At 39.1% G+C, this 20,583-nt stretch overlaps 1 protein-coding gene across 3 annotated transcripts in view; it reads right to left on the bottom strand.

The window, feature by feature from the left end:
- The window catches only part of DCDC2 (doublecortin domain containing 2), a 175,908-nt gene that overhangs the window by 22,989 nt on the left and 132,336 nt on the right, over positions 1 to 20,583 (bottom strand). For all 3 annotated transcript variants that reach the window (XM_037136084.2, XM_053668276.1, XM_053668274.1), the window contains exon 9: positions 254 to 354. In XM_037136084.2, the coding sequence (XP_036991979.2) occupies positions 254 to 354 (101 nt within the window). The remainder of the gene's footprint in view (positions 1 to 253; positions 355 to 20,583) is intronic.

A 20,583-nucleotide genomic window follows, 5' to 3' on the forward strand; every position in this document is an offset into this window, starting at 1 on the left:
TAAATTCTTCAATGTTCTTTATTAAATATATATCATTGTTCATAATTTTAAAATACTCCATGAAAATGGCTATTCCTTGTGGGAACAGTAGGAAGAACTGAGGGTGTTTTCTGCGTTTTTAAGGTTTTCGGGCCCAGTGCACCTGAGAGGTTTAAGCAACGTGTGCACAGAAACAGCACGGAGCAGACAACATAAAACTGGAAATTAAAATAGTGGTAATTGGTATACATGTTTTTAAAGGCATGGTGATTACCTGATCCACTGGAATCTCAACTTGAGTATCTTCATCTTCTTGGACTTCTGCTGCCCCCTGTGTTTCAGATCTCTCTGCTCCAGCTTTGAAAATGCCTTCATCTATTATTTGAGACAAATACACAGTGAAATTGAAATCCAATTGTGACATCATGTGGCTGAATGTAGAAATTACAATCAAATACCTAAGGAAGACTGTTCAGTAGGCATGTTGGTGCCCTTTGTATGGGTAGGGGTTTTGTAGCGCTTTCCCCACAAGTCTTCCACATGTTCATCAGGAAAATGTCTAATGGCTAAAGCAAGGCCGGCCCCGCAGGGAAGGGATCTGTCCCACACGCCTCCTGTACACAGGCTCTGATTTAACGACACAACACTGCAAAGGTATTTGGATGGGAAGGACTTCACACTTATTATCTCTGTTCCTCCCTCTTATCCCTAAAACAGTGACGATGCTTAGTGCTTTAAAATACCACTTCTATAAGTTTTCCTTCCCAAGAGAATTCTATACCCTGAATATAACATACTGGAATGATTCTCTCTGTTCAGAGTAATATAAAAATATTTTTATCGCAACAGAAACACAGAGATGACTCCACATCACACACAAGTTGAAGATTTCCTTCCTATTTTGAAGATTTCCATAGGATTTTCACAATCTATATCTTAAATTCCCTAACTATAAATGTAACCTGAATCTCTAAGCTCCTTTGACTTGTTTTCCTACAGAAGCAACAACAGAGATTTTCCATATGTGGAGCAGTTTTAATGTCTTACCCCTCGCTCTTCTCTTCTTCAGACCAAGGAATCAAACCCTCGCACAACCCTCTGTCATTATGTCTGTTGACTCATCTCGAGACAGGTTTCATGCACCAGCCACTCTCACAGAAGTTTTCTTGGTCCAGTTTTTAAGGATCTCCAGGGATGGAGAGTTCCCCTTGTCCTCGGGATTCTATTATACTACTCGTTTCTCTTGTAGTCTACAAAACTTGTTTTTATCTTTTTCTTAAAACCTCCTCTATTTCTCTAAAGAAAGATTATTCCCAGAGCACAATAAACCCATTTCACATAATAACACTTTGTGTTGCTAAAGAATGAGATCATTCTTAATTAAATGTAAAACACATTTTTACCTTTGTTAAGGACCAATTATACGGAAGGCACAATGTGACACTCCAAGATAGGAAATGAGATGGGGAGGGCCCCCTGAAGTCTCCTACAGGCCCCTGAGTGTAGGGAAGGACGGCAGCTGGGCCCCCCGTGGAGGCTGGGAAGGGTCTGATGGGCGAGGAGAAGAGGGAGCGGATGGGGAGGAGGGACACAAAGCCAAATTCCTTTTGGCTTCTCACAAAAAAATTAATTTTTAATTACTTTTTTTATAGCTTGATTGGATGATGCCTCCTTTACTCTCCTTTTTTAAAAAAAAACTAGGGATAGCAGAGTGACCCTCGCAGTTGATGATGCATGTTACATTAATCCACAAGGATGAATTCATGTTGAAGATCATCTACAACATTCATTTAATCCCACACTGGATTTTCCTCCCTTCCAACAAAATACTTTCGCTCTCTCTTTCCATCCATCAGGTCTTGTATACTTAAGCAAAGCAAAGCAATTTTTCATTCACTAGAATTGTCTCAGTTAAATCATCCTACGTGTGCATGTAAATTGCAAATATACACACATAACAGGATGCACTACAAAATCGTTACTTCAGCAGTGGCAGCTATTCTGAGTTATCTCTACAACTAACCATCCCCCCAAGAATGTGGCCCACGCAGCATGTCTAAGGAGTACGTCCCGACTCTGTGATGTCTTACAGCTGAGGACATGGGTCCAGAATGAAACACCAGCCAAGAGCTCAACAATACCAAAAGAAGGGATATAGAAAATAAAGCAGAGAATGGGGTGTTCTCACAAGTGCAGGCCTGGAGTCAACACAGGCCTTTGCTCGGGCACTCAGCAAACCACCACGGGAGGGACACTCCAAGGTGTGGGTCAAATAAAAATCACTCTGTGCTAAAGGAGGAAAGTGAAAGGGGCGAATCCAAGCCTATGAAATTGGAGTCAAAGGGACAGGGTAAGCTGATACATGGCCCTCCATCAAATCCTGGAACTTAGAATTCAAGGAAATAATAATGGAAACAATAAAATATAAATGGTTTTATTCACATGTGGAGTTCATTAACTCTGAGCATGTGCAGAGACAGAATAAACTAATTTCAGAAAGGGTTACACAATTTATTAACTGTTACCTCCAGAATGGGTTAAAAAGGAAAATTAGGTATGTCTGACGTTCATTTCTACCTTCTGAATTGCATTAGGAGACAACAATCACACTCATCCACAAAACGTTCCTGGAGTTAACCTTTAGAGACAGACGTTGGATTCAGTAGATTATACCTTTGACCCATGTGCAGGACTTTGTTGGATGACATTTTTGCATCCAAGTGTTGTTGTACTTTCTTTCAGAGACACTACAAAGAGAAACCTACCAATACAAAAGAAATATATTCTTAAATACCCACGTTCAATGAGATGAATAACTGTATCCAAGCAGTGCTATGGGTGGCTTGCAGATGGGTGTTAGAATAAACATTCACCAGAAAAGAAGAATAAGATCGATAATCACAAATACAATGGAATTGAAAGGGCACTGGAATGGAAAATGGCAACCATTGGGATATAAACAGAAAAGACACAATCAGCAAAGCTCAGCGCTGTGTACAGTGGCACAGATAGAGAACGCAAAGATGAAAGGCTTTGGCTGAGGTGCGGGGGAGGTTTTATTCATTGGTGAACGGAGATGTGCAAGCCATCTTCCTCGGCAGCACAGAGATAGAGATGAGGTCAGAAAGAAATTCATGAAAATAAATGGTGAACAAAAAAGGAAGAACAGCTAAAAAGTTACTTTGTGGCAGAAGAAAGCCTATTAGGATTTCATGTTTTAACTGTACATACTACATAAATTTTTTAAAAGTTATATGAATGACTAGGGAAAATACTTTAAATAGCACTGTCTGACTATAAGTTGCTTATATAATATACATGCATCCTACGAAACTTGGAAGATGAAGAAAATAAACATTCTTCTAATCTCATGAACCAGAGATATCAACTAATATTGTGACTACCGACATTCTCTCACCCCTTCTCCCCACCCCAAACATACACATCCGCATTCATAAAACTGAAATCATACTGTATATATAATTTCTAAAGTTTTTTTACCTTAAAATCACATCAGGAACATTTCCCATGTTAATAAATATTATTTTAACACATAATAAATTGCTGCACGTGGTGGTACCATACTGTAATTAATGCACAATTCTGGATAATAACAAAATAGAGGACTTGATGTTTTTTAATCCTCACTCAAGGGCATTTTCTTTTGCCTTTTTTAGAGAGAGAGACAGAGGAAGGGTGAGAGGAAGGGAGAGAAAAAGATTGATGCAAGAGAAGCATTGATTGGTCACCTTCGTGCACACACAGACCAGAGATGTACCCACAACCCAGGTATGTTCCCTGACTGGGAAGCAAACCACAACCTTTCAGTTACGGAGATGGTGCTCCAACCACTGGGCCACATTGGCCAGCATAAATACAGTGGCTCTTTGAATAACATCATTTCATTTCACATCATTTTGTTATAATGTTGATGAGGAAAACAACAATTCATGGCTAAGGCCACTACTGTCCGTGTGGAGTTTGCATATTCTCCCACATCTGGGTTCTCTCCAGAGACTCTGGCTTCTTCCCATGTCTCACAGATGTGCATGCTGGATTCACTGGCACGTCTAAAGGTCCCAACCTGAGTGTAGGTGTGTATGAGTGGCCCTCAGCTGGAAGGGCATCCTGTCCGACATGGTCCCACCTTGCATCCGGACCTGCTGGGACAGGCTCTGGCCACCTGAGGCCAGGAACTAGAATCGGTAGGATAAAAAATAATGATCGGACTTGTTTTTACTCATCTTTCTTAAAAGTATGTAGAGTTCATATTTATTTCAATGTTTAGTATTAGAAGTATTTGGGGTCTTTACTTAGAAGTTGGTGATTTTTTTTTGTGAATAGAAATATGCCGTAGGAAACTAACTCTTGTTTCTATCAGTTAAGACCTTAATAAAATTGATTTTATTATATGTTGTTTTACTTAAAGGTACAGGTTCCAAGAACCTACTGACGATGTTAGGCAAGGACTTACTGTATGTCATGACCTGCTGTGTAAAGGTCATTCTGGGAAACCTGAAAGGGTTGATCTTTACAGGCTAAGCATCTTGTGTTAAGATCACAAAGACATGCAATATTTATCTTTCCACATGCGTATGGCTTCTTTCCTGTCTTACAAGTCCTGTTTCCCGAGAGTAAGCATGGTCCATGAACACACAGGTCTTCAATAAACTTTTATTGAAGTGAGACAAAAGGCAACTTGTGGTTTTAATCTCTTTCTCACGTACAGATTGATTTCCTTCCTTCTTTACGCTCTGTACAACCCTCCACCGCACACACTCTGCCAGTCTTTAGCTCTCCCTGCCATAGCCTTCATGCCGACAATTAACTCATAAATCCTCAGCCTTGTCACTGAATGTGCCTCCTACATCTCCTCACCTGCCCAGGTGTCCCTCCATCCTGCACCCTACCATCTCCGTAACTGCAATGCCCACACGCTGAGCTGTTCCACCCACTGACGATCCTGTCACCCCTCCTCACCACATAGCCTTCCCACCATGTGGAGAGACTTTAGTCACAGCCCATGTGCAATCGTGACCAAAAAACGTGCAGGTCACAATACAGTGATGCTAGTTTGTCTCACGCCTCTGCCCTAAACATCTAGTTTGCTGCTTTACCTGTGTCATTGGGTGGCTGACTATTGAGTCATCTTATCATGGTTCAAACCCTATTCAGCTCCACAAAATGACCTCAGGCATCCCCTCATTCCACAACTAAACAGAACCATTAGCTTCCCCAGGCACGACTTCTCTGTCACACGTACTTGCTTTAATGATTTCTTGTTTTAATGATTCTTGCACCAGTTCTGCCCCCTTCACTACAAGCCCCTTTGAGCACAGGCCATAATTTTTGTCTTTTTAAATTCTGTGTCTAGCACAGCGTCAGCCACCAAACAGGTTTTGAAAAAATGTATGTTTTAAAAAACCTAATATACAAAACATTACATAAACACCAAATTTTGGGCATTGTTTAAAAGTGTTATTTGTAATAGAACCTGTATGCATACATACTTCATCTAGGACCAAGATCAGTGAGCCAGTGTGAATATTCAAAATTATGAGAATATTCAATATGAAAGTTCCAAGGCAGGCCTTAACACCACAAAATTAAAATTATTAAATGCCAAAGACTTGCCAAGAAGACCAAACTACAATGGAAAAGAATTTGAACAATAGGGTAAAAAGACGCTCCCCTTCTGTCGGTGCCACATTAAAGAGCAACTAAGGACATACTCCAAGGAAGAAGGCAAAGATGGAACATTAAAAATTCAAAACCCCTGCTTGCAAGGATAGATTCCACAAGAAGTCTGCAAAAATATTAAGTCTTTCATCAAGGGCGATATTATTCAAGCACTTCAAAACCTTACCACTTTCCCTTTATTATTACTGCTAATAAACTTGCACTGTAAATTGGTGAGTTTACATCGTAGTGGAAATTGTTATGTGCAGTGGTTGTATAGTTATTGCTGTAGATACTTCACACATGCTAACTACAACACATCAGGGAAGGTGCCACCTGCAGTAGGGGGTTTAGCTCCAGTGGAACATGGAATTAGCTTTAGCATCACTGTCTCCAGCCCTCACCCACACACTTTCCCCCATACTTTCTTTTTATTATTATTATTTTTTATTTATCTTTAGAGGGGAAGGGAAGGAGAGAGGGAGAGAAATATCAATGTATGGTTGCCTCCCATGTGTCCCCTGCTGGGAACTAGCCTGCAACCCAGGCATGTGCCCTGACAGGGAATCGAACCATGGTTGCTTGGTTCCCAGGCCGAGCTCAATCCACTGAGCTACGCCAGCCAGGGCTTCCCCCATACTTTTTAATCCAACTTCTGTGGCAGCACCCCACAAGGACTGCTCCTATCAAAACGAGCAGCAACTGCAACATTCACCTTCATGTTTACATCTTACTCAATGTCTCAACGTTTCAGCAGTTTCTAATACAAGCGCGCGCTCTCTCTCTCTCTCCCTCTCTCTGTGTCTGTGCATGCACACATGTTTCTATCTATCTCTCCATTTCACTCTCCTGGTTTCAGCAGCTGCTTCTTCTCAGTCTCTTTGGCCAACCCATCTTCCTCTGTTCAATTTGTTAGAGTTGGACCACCCCAGAGCTGTATTGTGAGTCTACTTCACTATTTATACACTCTTCGTGATAATCTCATCAAGATCATGGTTTGAACTCATCAATATGCCCATGGTGCTCTAATCCTTATCAGCCTCTTCATAGATCCCAAAACTTATATACCCACTTGTCTAACCCGATGTCTTGACTTGGATGTACAACAGGCATCTCAACCTCAACATGGTCAAAACAGAACTTCGGTTTTCCACCCTAAACCTCATCCTCTATATTCCCATCCCAGGAAGTGGCACCACCACTCAATCCTGAAATATGAGAATTATCCTTATTTCCATCTTGCTCTCACTCCCTGCATATATTCCACTGCTGCCTTATCAAGTCAATCTCCTTTTAAATATATCGCAAATCTGAAAATACCATTTCCATCTCCTTCATCAACGTGGTCTAATCATCATTATTTATTGGCTGGGCTACTTGCAACAGCTTACAAATTAATGTCTCATTTTCACTCATGGCATCCTGTAATTCATCCTCTGTACAGTAGCCAAGTGATGTTAAAAGATTTTTTAAAAATATTTAGAAACACTCTAATGTCATTCCTCACACATAGACTCCAAGTTTCTTACCATGGCTTACAGAGATGTGATCTGGCACTTAGCTCCTTCCTGTACCTCGTTTCATTACACTTTCCCTTGGGCCACTAAACTCCAGCTCCCTGCTGCTTCTTCAACAGAAAATTCCTTCCTATCTTCTGTTGTTGTACTTCTTACACTCTCCGCCTTGGATGCTCCCCTCCCTTTTTTACATAATTGGCTGTTCCTTGTCATTCACATCTCAGGACACCCTCCTGGTTCCAATTCCATTAGCCATCCAGTCATTCATATTGCTGTTTTAATTCTCTGCCTAGCATATTTTACTAGCTGATATTTTCCTTGTTACTTTGGTGTTTTAGTATTCGTCAGTCTCCACCAAAGTGTAAGCTCAAGGAGGGCGGCCGCATGCCTGCATCGTTCACTGTCCTATCCCCCGTATGTAACTCAACACATAGGTGTTTGAAAGGTATCTGTTGAAAGAACGAAGAACAGACATTCAAAATATTTGCTGCAGTGAGGTAGAATGTAAGGAGCACAGAAATGAAGCCACTAGCACAGTCCTTTGATTCTTCGTGTTGTTATGGGGGTTTCACCTCAATCGGGATGCACCTGGCAATTCAACATTTGGATGAGTAGGGGGGTTAAAAGAGGTGGAAGTGAAAGAAGACTGGAGTACAACCTACACAGGGATCAACAACTCACTCTTTGTGGCAGATAAAAATAGTAGCTCCTTGCCCCCACCCAAGATGTCTACACCCTAATCTTCAGAAATTATGAATGTGTTACATTGTATGGCAGAGGTGAATGCAGGCTACAGAAGAAATTCGGGTTGCTAATTAACTGATTTTGAGATGAGGAGACCATCCTGGATTATTTGTGGCAACCTAATGTGATCACAAAGGCCCTTATAAGTTGAAGGGAGAAGCAGGAGAGTCAGTGTCAGAATGGTTGACTGGCCGTTGCTGGCCTTGAAGATGGGAGAGGCCATAAACCAGGGAATGGCCGGGAACCTCCATGAGCTGGGAAAAGGCAAGGACACAGATGTTTCCCTCAGAGACTCCACAAGGAACACAGCCTGTCCAGCATTTTGACTATATAGCCAAGCATGGACCATTTTGGATTTCTGAGCTCCAGAACTGCATGATAGTAAGTTTGTGTGTTGTTTTAAGTTACCGAGTTTGGGGTAATTTGTTACAGCATCAATAAGAAATGCCTTGTGCCCCAAAATTACAGTCTACAAAGAATACTGAGGGCAGTAGCCACTGCAAATCTTCCTTCTGACCCCTGAAGATACTTGCTGGGCAAGGACAGACAGCTGGACACCTCTGCTCCCTCCTCCTCCTCTGTTGTTGCTTCCCTTTGTCCCTCCTACAAGATGCAAAAACCATCCCCACCCCCATTACACACACATCTGCCTGAAGAAAAGGCGTTAGATTTTTTACAAAGCTCCCCTCACTCTAAAACCCTTGTGTAAAAGCTATTTTCTAACAAACTAAAGAACAAGGATCAATTTGATACACGATACCGCTCTCATTCGATTACTACACTGAGGATCAAATGCAATGCTTGCAAGTACCCTGAACCCAAATTCAGCTGAAACCTTTTCTTCTTGAAACATGAATAGACACTTTAGAGTATATTACACAGTAAAGCAATAACAAACACTCTAATAAAGATAAAAATGCTCCTCAATTATTTCTCACTTACCCCTTATGAATTTTATTGCCTAAAAATTGAAAGCAGAGCTGCTGCGATAGGCCCATCATATCATCACTGTGTAGTTCCTAATAAATAGGAAACTGTTTCCCCCACAGAAATGGAAAACAAATGTTTGCGCTTTTCTGCAACTAGAACCACTGAAATAAAACCATTTCCTAGTTTCAATGCATCAGTACTGCAGTTTAGTAACATTATAATACTTCAATATTCTCAAGTAAAAAAGTTACCAAATAATTTATAATATGTTTATGTAGTTGATGATAATCAGTGATTCGGTCCCAATAATTTTATGTAAAGAACACCTTCTTATGAGAATTATGAGAAATTATTTTCAGTATTATTAAACTATATTTTCATATGTTCAGTGTTTTAAACTCATGGAAACTTATCAAGATAAATAAGATTTTAAAAATGACAAAAATGCTGGTTCTGGATACTTTATGCCAATACTATATAGCTATTAAGTGGAAGCTCTATATGTAAACAAGAACATTTAGTGTGACTATAAACATTTTATCACAGTTTACTATTGAGTTCACAATTCACAAAAAATATTATATTAAAAACCAAAATGTTAATTTTAGAAAGCAGCTCATTAAATTCAGTAGATTACTGAGAAAAATGTGAGAAACAAGGAGTTTATGACTTCCAGCTATAATACTTTAAGAAAAACAAAATATTTAGATCTATTTACAAGGAAAATCATGCCCTCTTTATAAGTGTTGTATATGTTACCACAGGCAAAATTAAAATTGGTAAGAATGTGACATAAAAATGAATTTCATTAGCTAATATTAATGTAAACCATATCCACCTATGAAATACATTAAATTTATAACTCTTCACAGATACATATTGTTGCCATCCCAACATCTTACTGAAGTTTAAAAACAGCACTTCCGGACGCTGACCTGACGTGAAGCAGATTTGACAACAAGGACGAGCGAGGTGAGGCAGAGAGGGAGAGGGGCTCCTGTCCTGACACTTCCTCCTGGGAGGAAATCAGCCACTCCTCCTCTGATCCTTATCACAAAAATGGGCAACATCCTTCTCACACTCCTCCGCTGAACGAAAGTACATTACCATTAGGAAGGATGAAAAACTAATCAAATAACAGCTAATGTTCTGAGCACGTCTAACTTAGTATAGCAATATAATCCAAATGGTTTTTTAATCACTAATTTTCTCCATATGTTTCGTTATGGCCCATAAACACAAATGGGAACTCTAGACAAAAACAAGAATATCACAAGTGATATTTTTGGCAATTTAGAATATTACATGGGAACAACTTTATCTATTCCTCAGTTGAGAAAGGCTGAGTTTTCTCAACTGCAGTTTGAAATATCTGGCTTTTCCCCATTCCGTGACTCCCACTATAGGGTATTGAAAATATCATCTGTTATGCAATTGCTGTTTAAACAAACAGCAATTGACTACTAACTGTTTTTATAACCATCATAGTTATTTTACCTTGACACTAAATGGGTGTAACAAAATTTTCTAAGTGCAGACAGAAAGCATAAGTAGGATTATTATCATTGGCTTCCCCAGATCACAGGTAATTTTGCCCTTATCCCTACATTCTATTTTAATCTCTTTAGACACATTTTCGATTATCAAAATCAGAACCACTCAGAGTATCAAGAACAAAGCACACATTTATTTATAATATGTAGAATTCACGACTTCAAACTACTTTATAACTTATATACATTTTGGTATAATTTCCAAAGTTTGTGTTACAGGATGGGACTGAAATAAAGTACATCTGAGTATGTTTACCTAAACCAACAAGTACATACAGCTTTACTTTCTCATTTCTAATTTTGAAACCCTATAAAAATTATACTGCAAATTGTTTTTAGTTCATCAGAACAATTGAACTGTTCCTCTTTGTACCCCAGTGACTTGGAGTTATTTAATAAGTGACCCGAGATTCATGATTCCTCTTCCTGATTCTGGCTGATCTGTGTTGTGTAGTCCAGTCCATAAAAGAGCTCACCACACTTCAAATGCTTCTCTATTCTAGGAAATGGAAAATGTATCATAGTAACAAATGGAGTACTTAAATAGAACAGAAGTACACAGTACTCTTAAATTCCTGAATTTTCATTCATTCATTCATTTATATGTCAATATTTACTGATCCTCCTCATGGTCAGGCATATGCTGGACACCAGCTATAAAAGAAGAACAAAGTGCTGGCCTCAAGATGCTAATTGTCTGTGGAATACAAATGGAAAAACCATAGCAAAAACGGTAAATGTAACAAGTGCTATATTGGCTGTCAAAGGTGCATAGGAAAGGGTATTGGGGGTGGAAGGGTGACAGTCAAAGAAAGCTTCTGAAAGACAAAGGCTGCAAATTGGAAGACAGACAAAATTAGTCACTGAAGCACAGAGGAAGGGTGTCCTACACAGAAAGATCAGTGTACGCAAGGACTTGGGGGCACTAAAGCGCATGGTATGTTTCAGCAACTGCAGGTAGATAAGCATGGCTGCAGTGAGGTTGCGGGGCTACGGACTGGCAGATGAGGAGAGGGATGCTTCAGAACACCCTGTCTAATAGGACCAAGAATTAGAACTTGACGCTGAAGATAATGAAGAATAAGCGAAGAACTTTAAGTTGGAAGCAGGGCACACAGGACTAGGGGAGTATTCTGGAAATACGGGTGCCCAGACAGATGGAGGGAGTGAGAGCTCACAGCAGAATGTGTACGGAGAGAGAAACATGGAAGGTGTCACTCAAGGCCCTCCAGCGCCATGCTGCTGAGGTGGAGATACCAGGTCAGAGCGAGAAGGCTGGCTGAGACTGTCAAAAGGAAGCCTGGAATGTGGGTCAGACTGAAGCAACAAAAAACTGTTAGCCTGGAGACTTCAAAGCAATAAATGGGAAAGAAAGCGTGGAAAGGTGCCATGAGGTTTGAAGCACAGGAATCTGTGGTAGAGGGACAGGCACTGCTCTCTTTGACTTTGGCGCTACACAAGGCACTGCATGTCCTGGATGAGAGCAATGAGATGGCTGGACAGGATGGGATACATGCAGAAAATCTGTAAATGCCTGGGTGTGGGAGGTGAGAGAGCTAAAGAGTCAAGGGGAGCCCTAAGGTTTATAGTTTGGCGTCTAAATGGTTTGGGTGTTATTTGCTACCCGAGAAAAGAATACGGGTAGCAAGAAGGTAAATTATACAGTTTAATTTTGATAATTGGTTTGAGCCACCTGGGAGTACCATGACAGAAATGTCAAGAAAGTAGTTGGAAATGAAATTCTGTTAACCAGGGTAAAGTTCTAGGATAAAGACACAGATTTGAGAACTACCGAAACATGGTTGGTAAAGTCGTGGATCTGAATGAGAATTGGACTGAGAATAGAAGATGGTTGTGGCAAAATTCTAGGAAACAACAGTTAAGGGATAGACAGAAGAGAAGCAAAGACTGAAGAAAAGTACAATATGAATAAATAGATAGACAGACAGACAGTCAGGTAGAAAAATCATGAGAGGTACAAGAAAAGATAAGACAGTGAGCTGCCAAGGAAGGCACAGAAAAAATGAAAGTCGCCAATAAAGGAGTAATCAGTGTTAAAAAGTATCCTCTAGCTTGGGCATCCCAATGGTCTGGTCAACTAGGTGAGGGTAATTTTTTTTTTATTTATTTTTAAAAATATTTTATTTATTTTTTTTTTGAGAGAGGTGAAGGGAAGGAGAAAGAGTGGGAGAGAAACATTAATGTATGGTTGCCTCTCATGCGTCCCCTGCTGGGAACTGGCCTGCAACCCAGGCATGTGCCCTGACTGGGAATCGAATCACCATCCTTTGGTTGGCAGGCCCGCGCTCAATCCACTGAGCTATGCCAGCCAGGGCTAGGGTAATTTTAATAGGGCATGGAAATCAGATTATATCGAGGTGTGACAGACAAGCAGTACAGGCCACTCTTTCAAGACAATCGGCTGTGGAGAAGACAGATCATAGACAAAATAAATAAACAAAACAAAAACAAAAACCTAACTCAGAGGCATAAGACCATGGAGTATGTAAGGGATCAAAAGGGGTTAAATCTGTATCTTCTGACTCCTGCCTTCCAATGAATCTGTCGCAGATGTCAGCATCCTAAAGATGTTGCTACACCTATCTCTAATGCACAAGCAGGTCTAATGAAATCCTAGCACTCTTGTAGGAACTAACATTATTCCTATTTACTATGGTCAAGTTAAACCAAAACAGGTCATCTTCATCTTGATAATACCAATAGAACTAGAACTGTATCTCATAAAAATACCAATCATTCTTGCTGCACAGACAGTTATTGGAGTTTGAACTTTAGGTAAAATACTTAAATGGATTATAGCACGATATTCTGGCTGCTAGAAGCGAGAGGCTAGGAGGACACAGGGCGACAAAGACAGAAACCTGCAGAGCGGACCCATCCCAGGGAGCAAGGCTCCTTCAAGGTGCCCCCCTGAGTTTAACCATTCTCTATATTTTGGTTACTAATAAGCATTTCAGACAAAGAAATAAAAGGCTCCTTAGCTTCAGAAGACTAAGAATTCACATAAGGAATCTAATAAACAACAGGCAAAAGTGAAATCAGGGTTGTGAGTTTCCAAAATCTAGCTGCAATTGATAAACTTGAGATGGAAGAATAAACTAAATATTCCCTAAATAATTTGTTTCCAAAGTATATACATATAATAAATGGATACCTAATGGATTAAATACCTTTAATCCATTACTCAAATATGAGTAAGTATAAAAATGAACTAAATATTCATTTTCAAAACTTGGTTATTAATCCCAATTATTACTAAATTACAGCTTCAATACTCTAAACCTCCAACATTAGCTTTCAACTATTAGCCATAATGTGCTGTAAAATCATATGCTTAACAATGCCAACACTACTACAAGTATAAAGCAGGCATCACCACTTTCAAAGCTAATTTAATGGTGAGACAGGTTCTAGTGGCTCTGTAAACTGCGGTCTTCACTCAGGGTAAAGCAATGTGCAGTGCAAATGTGAAAATCAACCCCAATCAGTCATCCTGAATAAAGGGATTGAATTGTTTTTCATCTAATCTAATTGGCACAGAAAACATGCCTGAATTGTTCATTAAATCTGCTTGAGGATGTTTTCAATTTAACTGTTCCACATTTTAGAGATTAGTATGCTTCTATTTGCTTCCACACCAAAATGAGATGTCTTGAATGCTTAGCATTTGAGGTGTCTATATAGGCTCCATACTACTTTACTAAGAGAATGATAAATTTATATCAGAGTTGATGGCTTGCTAAAGATATATAACTTAGTTTTCTTTGAATGGCAGCTAAGCTTCAATCTTAACATAAAATAGAAGCTAAAATATATTCAGTTTAGCCTATCTTCTTTGACTATGCATAAATCCTACAATTCTAGGAACTGCTGTTAACGGTGGGGGATAAAAGCAAACATTTCATAAGATTTTTATCTGTAATATCTATTATGTTCCAAATTTTATTTAAACTAGCCTGGGATAAATCCATTTAAATGATGCTATTAAACTCCATTTTAAGATGATTATCTAATCACAAATCAGCAATTGATATAGATGTTCCACTACAAAATTCCCGTATATCAACTTAGTGTCAAATTTGAGAGAATCAAGTAAAGGTAAAATGCCAAACCATCAGTGGGAAAAGATCTCAGCCTCAACTGATGATGAGAAATATGCAAATGAGCTACAAAAGTACTATTTATTATGAAACTATCAAAAAAAGAAATTTCAAATAAATCAAGACAAACCAGCCAACATTTTCCACACTATAATTTAATGTCACTGCAACAGCAGGTACTGACTGAGAGTCCCCCAGAGTCTGGACTCTTCATTTAGTGTTGTGACTTAGGGACTTAGTCTGTGCCTATAGCAAAAGTCTATGGATGCTGTATTTTTGCACAGACAGAAAACGTTCTCCTCTAGAATTCTAACCAGTGATTGAGATATTATGTTATCTAATAATTTCATTCCAAAAGGAATAATTCAGGCCCCCTATTCTCCAAAAATGATATCTTTTAAATATCCTTGTTTATTTTTTAACTGATAATTGAGAAATACTAATAATCTACTTGTGTTCATCTTGGGAGAGGGAACAGAAATAAAGCAATCTTTATTGGGTTTTTCATTAAGCTAAAGTTTTTAAGTATTTCCATGATATTAAGTTTGGTATAAATTAACTTTCATTTGGTTATTACAATAATTCACATACTTCTAATCAAGATATATGCAAGTACTGAAACCTAAGAAAACATTTTTGTAGAATAAGTGAAAATGCTTGCTCTTCACTCAAGAAATATTTTTCTTCAGCATTTACCTAGAGCAAGAGATAATTAACAATAGCAACAATATCAATAATGATGATTATCACCTAATACTGAATATTTATTATATGACCATCATCAATCTAAGCATATTATATGCATTAATTCATTTAATACCCATGACAACTTTATGAAATAATCACTATTGCCAACATTTGTAATACATACGAGAAACAGAGCATTCTAAAGTTCACAGATGGGGGGGAGCACGACTCAGATACAGCAGTCTGACACCAGAGTGGAGGTTCCTACTGGCTTCACCGTGCTTTTAATGGCAGATTCACTAGTCTGCCAGTCATTACCCACTAGTGAATTGTGACATCTGTTTAATGAGTTGCAACTAGTGTTTTCTGAATAAAATTTAAGAAAACAAAAAAAGAGTTTGTGGGCATGTGAACTGGGCAGTCGCAGAGGGCATCCCACTTGGCTTAATGCTGAGCTGCCACCATCTTGAGATTCTTAATACTTGCATCTTTGAGCTTGTGTTTTGTAAGTGAAGTCCTTTGGGACAAGGCAGCCTGGTCATGAGGAGGGGACATGTACACAACATGTGTGGCCATGGTTCCCTGTCCCCATTCACATCTAGTGTTCATAGTGTCCCATGAGGACAGAACTCAGGTGGACCCACAATGCACAGGAGTCTGTTGAGACTCAAAGTGAGTACAAGGGAAGCATGTAACATCTGCATCTGAGTAGGGGATGGTGGGGCTGCAGACTGATCCTTAGAGGCCACACTTTCTTTTAAAACCAGAACTGGCTTCTAAGAAAGAAAGAAGGCAATGGCATTCTGAGAAATAAGAAAGACCAAGGATAATCATGTACTCTTTCCTACTCATGTTACTTCCCTATAGTAGTCAATCAGCTTCTGAAAATGAGGAAAGAGAAGCAAAGGGAAACATAAAGCAACCTGTGGCTCCTTCTCTCCTCAGAATTTCCTTACCCATAGGCAGACTAAGGTAGCAAATATTGGTAGAATGTATGCATCTCAAGAAGTGAAACAAACAGTTCAGTTAGTTTTAGACAGTTTTTCCAGTTTTCTGATAAGAAAAAAAAAGTGGACATACAGGTATGAGCTAGGAAACACAGTGTAACTTTGGTGATTCCACATGTTAGTTAAATGCTCCTATATTTTCATTTAAAACTGGAATTGCACAATAGAAAGATTTAATTAAAATTAGTTAAAATGTGGACTTCCAGCCAAGATGGAGGTGTAGACAGACACACTGTGCCTCCTTGCGCAACCAAAAGAAGGACAACAACAATTTAAAAACAAAGAACAACCAAAACTGTCAAAAAATCAAACTGTATGGAAGTCCAACAACCAAGGAGTTAAAAAAGACACATTCATCCAAACTGGTAGGAGGGGCGGAGTTGGGGAGCCAGGGTGGAGAGGGGTTACGACAAAGAAGCGGGTGATAGACCTGGCGGCCCCACATTCACGCACAGATAAACCAGGCGAAACCGGGGATTAGGACAGATCGCGCAACCCAGGGTCCCAGCACAGGGAAATAAAGTCTCGAACCACTAATTGAAAACACCTGTGGGGGTTGAGGTGCCGGGAGAAACTCCCAGCCTCACAGGAGAGTTTGTTGGAGAGACCCACAGGGTCCTAGAACATATACAAACCCACCCACATGGAAATCAACACCAGAAGGGCCCAAATTTCTTGTGGGAAGTGGTGGAAGTGACTGAAATCTGTCAGAGAGCTTCTCTGTATAAAATTGTACTGTGTGAATGTTCTTAGAATAGCATCTGTAAGAAACTCAATTCACTTAGACACATTGTTCCCTCTCAAACCCCTATCCCACATACAGCACCACAACCCAGCTACTGGGTTGCCCCGCCATGGTGAACACCTAAGGCTCCACCCCTTACTACATAACAGGCGGGCCAAGACAAAAAAAATGGCACAAACGAAAGAACAGATCAAATCTCCAGAAAAAAACACAACTAAATGATGAAGAAGTAGCCAACCTATCAGATGTACAATTCAAAACACTGGTTATCAGGATGCTCACAGAATTGGTTGAATTTGGTGCAAATTAGATGAAAAAATGAAGGCTGTGCTAAGTGAAATGAAGGGAAATGCACAGGGAACCAATAGAGATGTGAAGGAAACTGGGACTAAATCAATGGAGTGGACCAAAAGGAAGAAAGAAACATCCAATCAGAAAAGAATGAAGAAACAAGAATTCAAAAAAATGAGGAGAGGCTTAGGAACCTCCAAGACTTCTTCCTTTAAACATTCCAACATCCACATTATAGGGGTACCAGAAGGAGAAAAAGAAGAATAAGGGGAAAAGTTATTTGAACAAATAATAAAGGAGAATTTCCCCAATCTGGCAAAGGAAATAGACTTCCAGGAATTCCAGGAAGCTCAGAGAGTCCCAAAGAAGGTGGCCTCAAGGAGGAGCACACCAAGGCACATCATAATTACATTAACCAATATTAAAATGAAGCAGAGAATCCTAGAAGCAGCAAGAGGTAAGGAGACAGTCACCTACAAAGGAGTTCCCATCAGACTGTCAGCTGATTTCTCAAAAGAGACCTTGCAGGCAAGACGGGACTGGAAAGAAGTATTTCAAGTCATGACATCCAAAGAACTACATCCAAGATTGCTCTATCCAGCAAAGCTTTCATTTAGAATGGAAGGGCAGATAAAGCACTTCTCAGATAAGGTCAAGTTAAAGGAGTTCCTCATCACCAAGCCCTTATTATATGAAATTTTAAAGGGGCTTATCTAAGAAAAAGAAGGCAAAAAATATGAACAGTAAAAAGACAGCAAACTCAGTTATTAATACCTAAAACAAAAGCAAACAACAGAACAGGAACAGACCCACAGAAATGGAGATCACATAGAGGGTTAGCAACAGGGGTGAGAGGAGGAGAGACGGGGAAAAGGTACAGAGAATAAGCAACATAGATGGCAAGTAGAAAATAGACAGGGGGAGGGTAAGAATAGCATGGAAAATGTAGAAGCTAAAGAACTTACATGTATGACCCATGGACATGAACTAAAGAGGGGGAATGTGGGAGAGTGTACAGGGTGGAAGGGAATGAAGGAGGAAAATGGGACAATTGTAATAGCATAATCAATAAAATATCTTTTAAAAAATTAGTTAAAATGTGATTTTCCTTTATTTAGAATAACAGCAAATATAAAGCACCATGACAAGTCAACCAAGAGACACAGAAGGAAAGGAAAGAGTGTACATTTAAGTAACTTTAACAGCATCTTCCCTGTTTTGTGATCAAAAAGTCCCACATCTTCATTTTGCACTGGGCACTATGAATTTTATAGTCAGTCCTGCACACCACACATAGTAAGAGTACCTGATGTTTTACAAAATTTTTTATTTCATGAAACAAATATACATAAGCATATGGAGGGATAGTGAATCATAATATAAATTTTTCCCATAGTATAGGTCACAGAAAGTTTAAAAATCACTGCACTGAAGAAAATAAAAAGCATAAGAATCCTTTCTCCTGGCCACCCCAAAAGAGAATTCACTTACAAGGGCAACACAGTTACCTGAATTCCTGCTCCCTGGTACATTCTACATTCCAGACTGCCATAACGTGACCTAACTTGAACTTTCCAACATGTCTCACATCTCTGCAATGAGACACCGCAGCCCCAGAGGAACCAAGAGGGCTCTCTCTTCCCTGTCCACCTCTCCCCTCTCCTCTTGGGTGGCTCGCTCCTCCTCACCTCTGTGCCTTTAGTCCGGCCATCTCCTCATAGCCATGGTGCCTGTCCATTCTTCCCTTTAAGATGCAACTCAAGGGCCACCTCCCCAAAAGTCTTTCACTTCTGTGAAATTTTTGCACTTACTCCCTGGACCCTAAGAGTACCACATTATAGACCACTCAGATATTGACAAGGAGAGGATATCAGATTGTTTCATGCTCACTTCTCCCAAAGCCCATAACATCTGACATGGTTGGGCTGCAAACAAGAGAGAGAAGGACTTAGTTGTTTTTGAATGCCTACTATGTGCTGAGTACTAAGCTAAGCATGTTCCTCACCATTCTTTATGAGGTAGGTATTTTTATTCTACTGAGGTTTAAACACCTTACCTAAAATTGCACAGGGCCAGGACCGCAGCCAAGCTCCCCCCATTACAATGCCCTATAAATGCCCGACATCCACCTCGGCAGAGCCCTGGAGAAGGCATCACACTATTAAGGTGACTGATTGCAATTTAGGCCAATTAGACCAAATCTTAAAAAACATTTTAAGAGTCACAAGGAATATCTATTTTACTTCTGTATTTTCAGGCTGCCTTCTAAATTGTGGATGAGAAGAAGTAAATTCAAAAGTTAAACATGAAAATATTGATAGCAGGCCTGGATAAGGAGCTGGAGGGTCATGTGGGAAAAGAGTAAGTAGTTGTGAGATCATTTTGGGAAAACAGATGAGGAAAACAAAGAGAATACTCAAAAATTTTATGACAGTGTAAGAAATTAAACTTTGCTGAAACAATAGAGAGCAAAGAGCTATCAATTTAAAAAATTTTTGGCCACTCAGACATAAAACATAAGGCACAAGTTTGAGTCTAGTGTGTGCCTTAGATGGACTTGGAGAAAGAAACATTTTTATCTGTTTTTTTTTGTTTTTGTTTGTTTTGTTTTTGCTTACTGAATGGAAAGTTGAGAACTCTGCGAGTTTTTCTTTAAAATTTTTAAACTATTATTGAATCTTCTAACTATCTTTTAGGATAATTTTTCCTCCAGATAAAGTAAAAGTATATTTTTCCTAACTTAGGGTTTAACTGTTAAAATCTGTCCATAAAAGGCATAATTGCCAAAATAACCACAGGTTTAATACCTGATTGTATCAGAAACCCCAGTGGAAATATAAATGCTAATGTGAGATATGAGTGGAACATGCACTAATACGCAGTAAGGAACCATCCATAACAATTTTATTCTTAGCTCAAAAGTGAAAAGCAAGAGATTTAATTTCAGACAAAGGAAATTCTAAAAAACCATCTGTTTTCCTTTGGTGCTCCTAAAGTTTATATAGATATTTTTTTCATTGAAAGAAGAGTTAAAAATAAGAAATAAATGAGTTAAGCTACATATATAATAATAGCATACCCATAAGGTAGCAGGATAAACTATAATACAAAATTACAACACACAAAACATTGAATAACTATTTAAAAAGTGAAGTCACAGATTTCCATCATAATCAAAGATATTTTTATTTTTAACCATATTTGCTTATTAGAATATATGAGCATTTTCCTTTCAGGGGAGCAAAATCTGAACTTATATAGAAAAACAGAACTGATTAAAGTATATACTTTCATATGGGTATGTGTGTATAAAAAATCAATATACATCTT

The sequence above is a fragment of the Artibeus jamaicensis genome, unplaced genomic scaffold, assembly GCF_021234435.1.
Source record: "Artibeus jamaicensis isolate MK-2021 breed Jamaican fruit bat unplaced genomic scaffold, CSHL_Jam_final contig_482, whole genome shotgun sequence".
NCBI classification, from domain to species: Eukaryota; Metazoa; Chordata; class Mammalia; order Chiroptera; family Phyllostomidae; genus Artibeus; species Artibeus jamaicensis.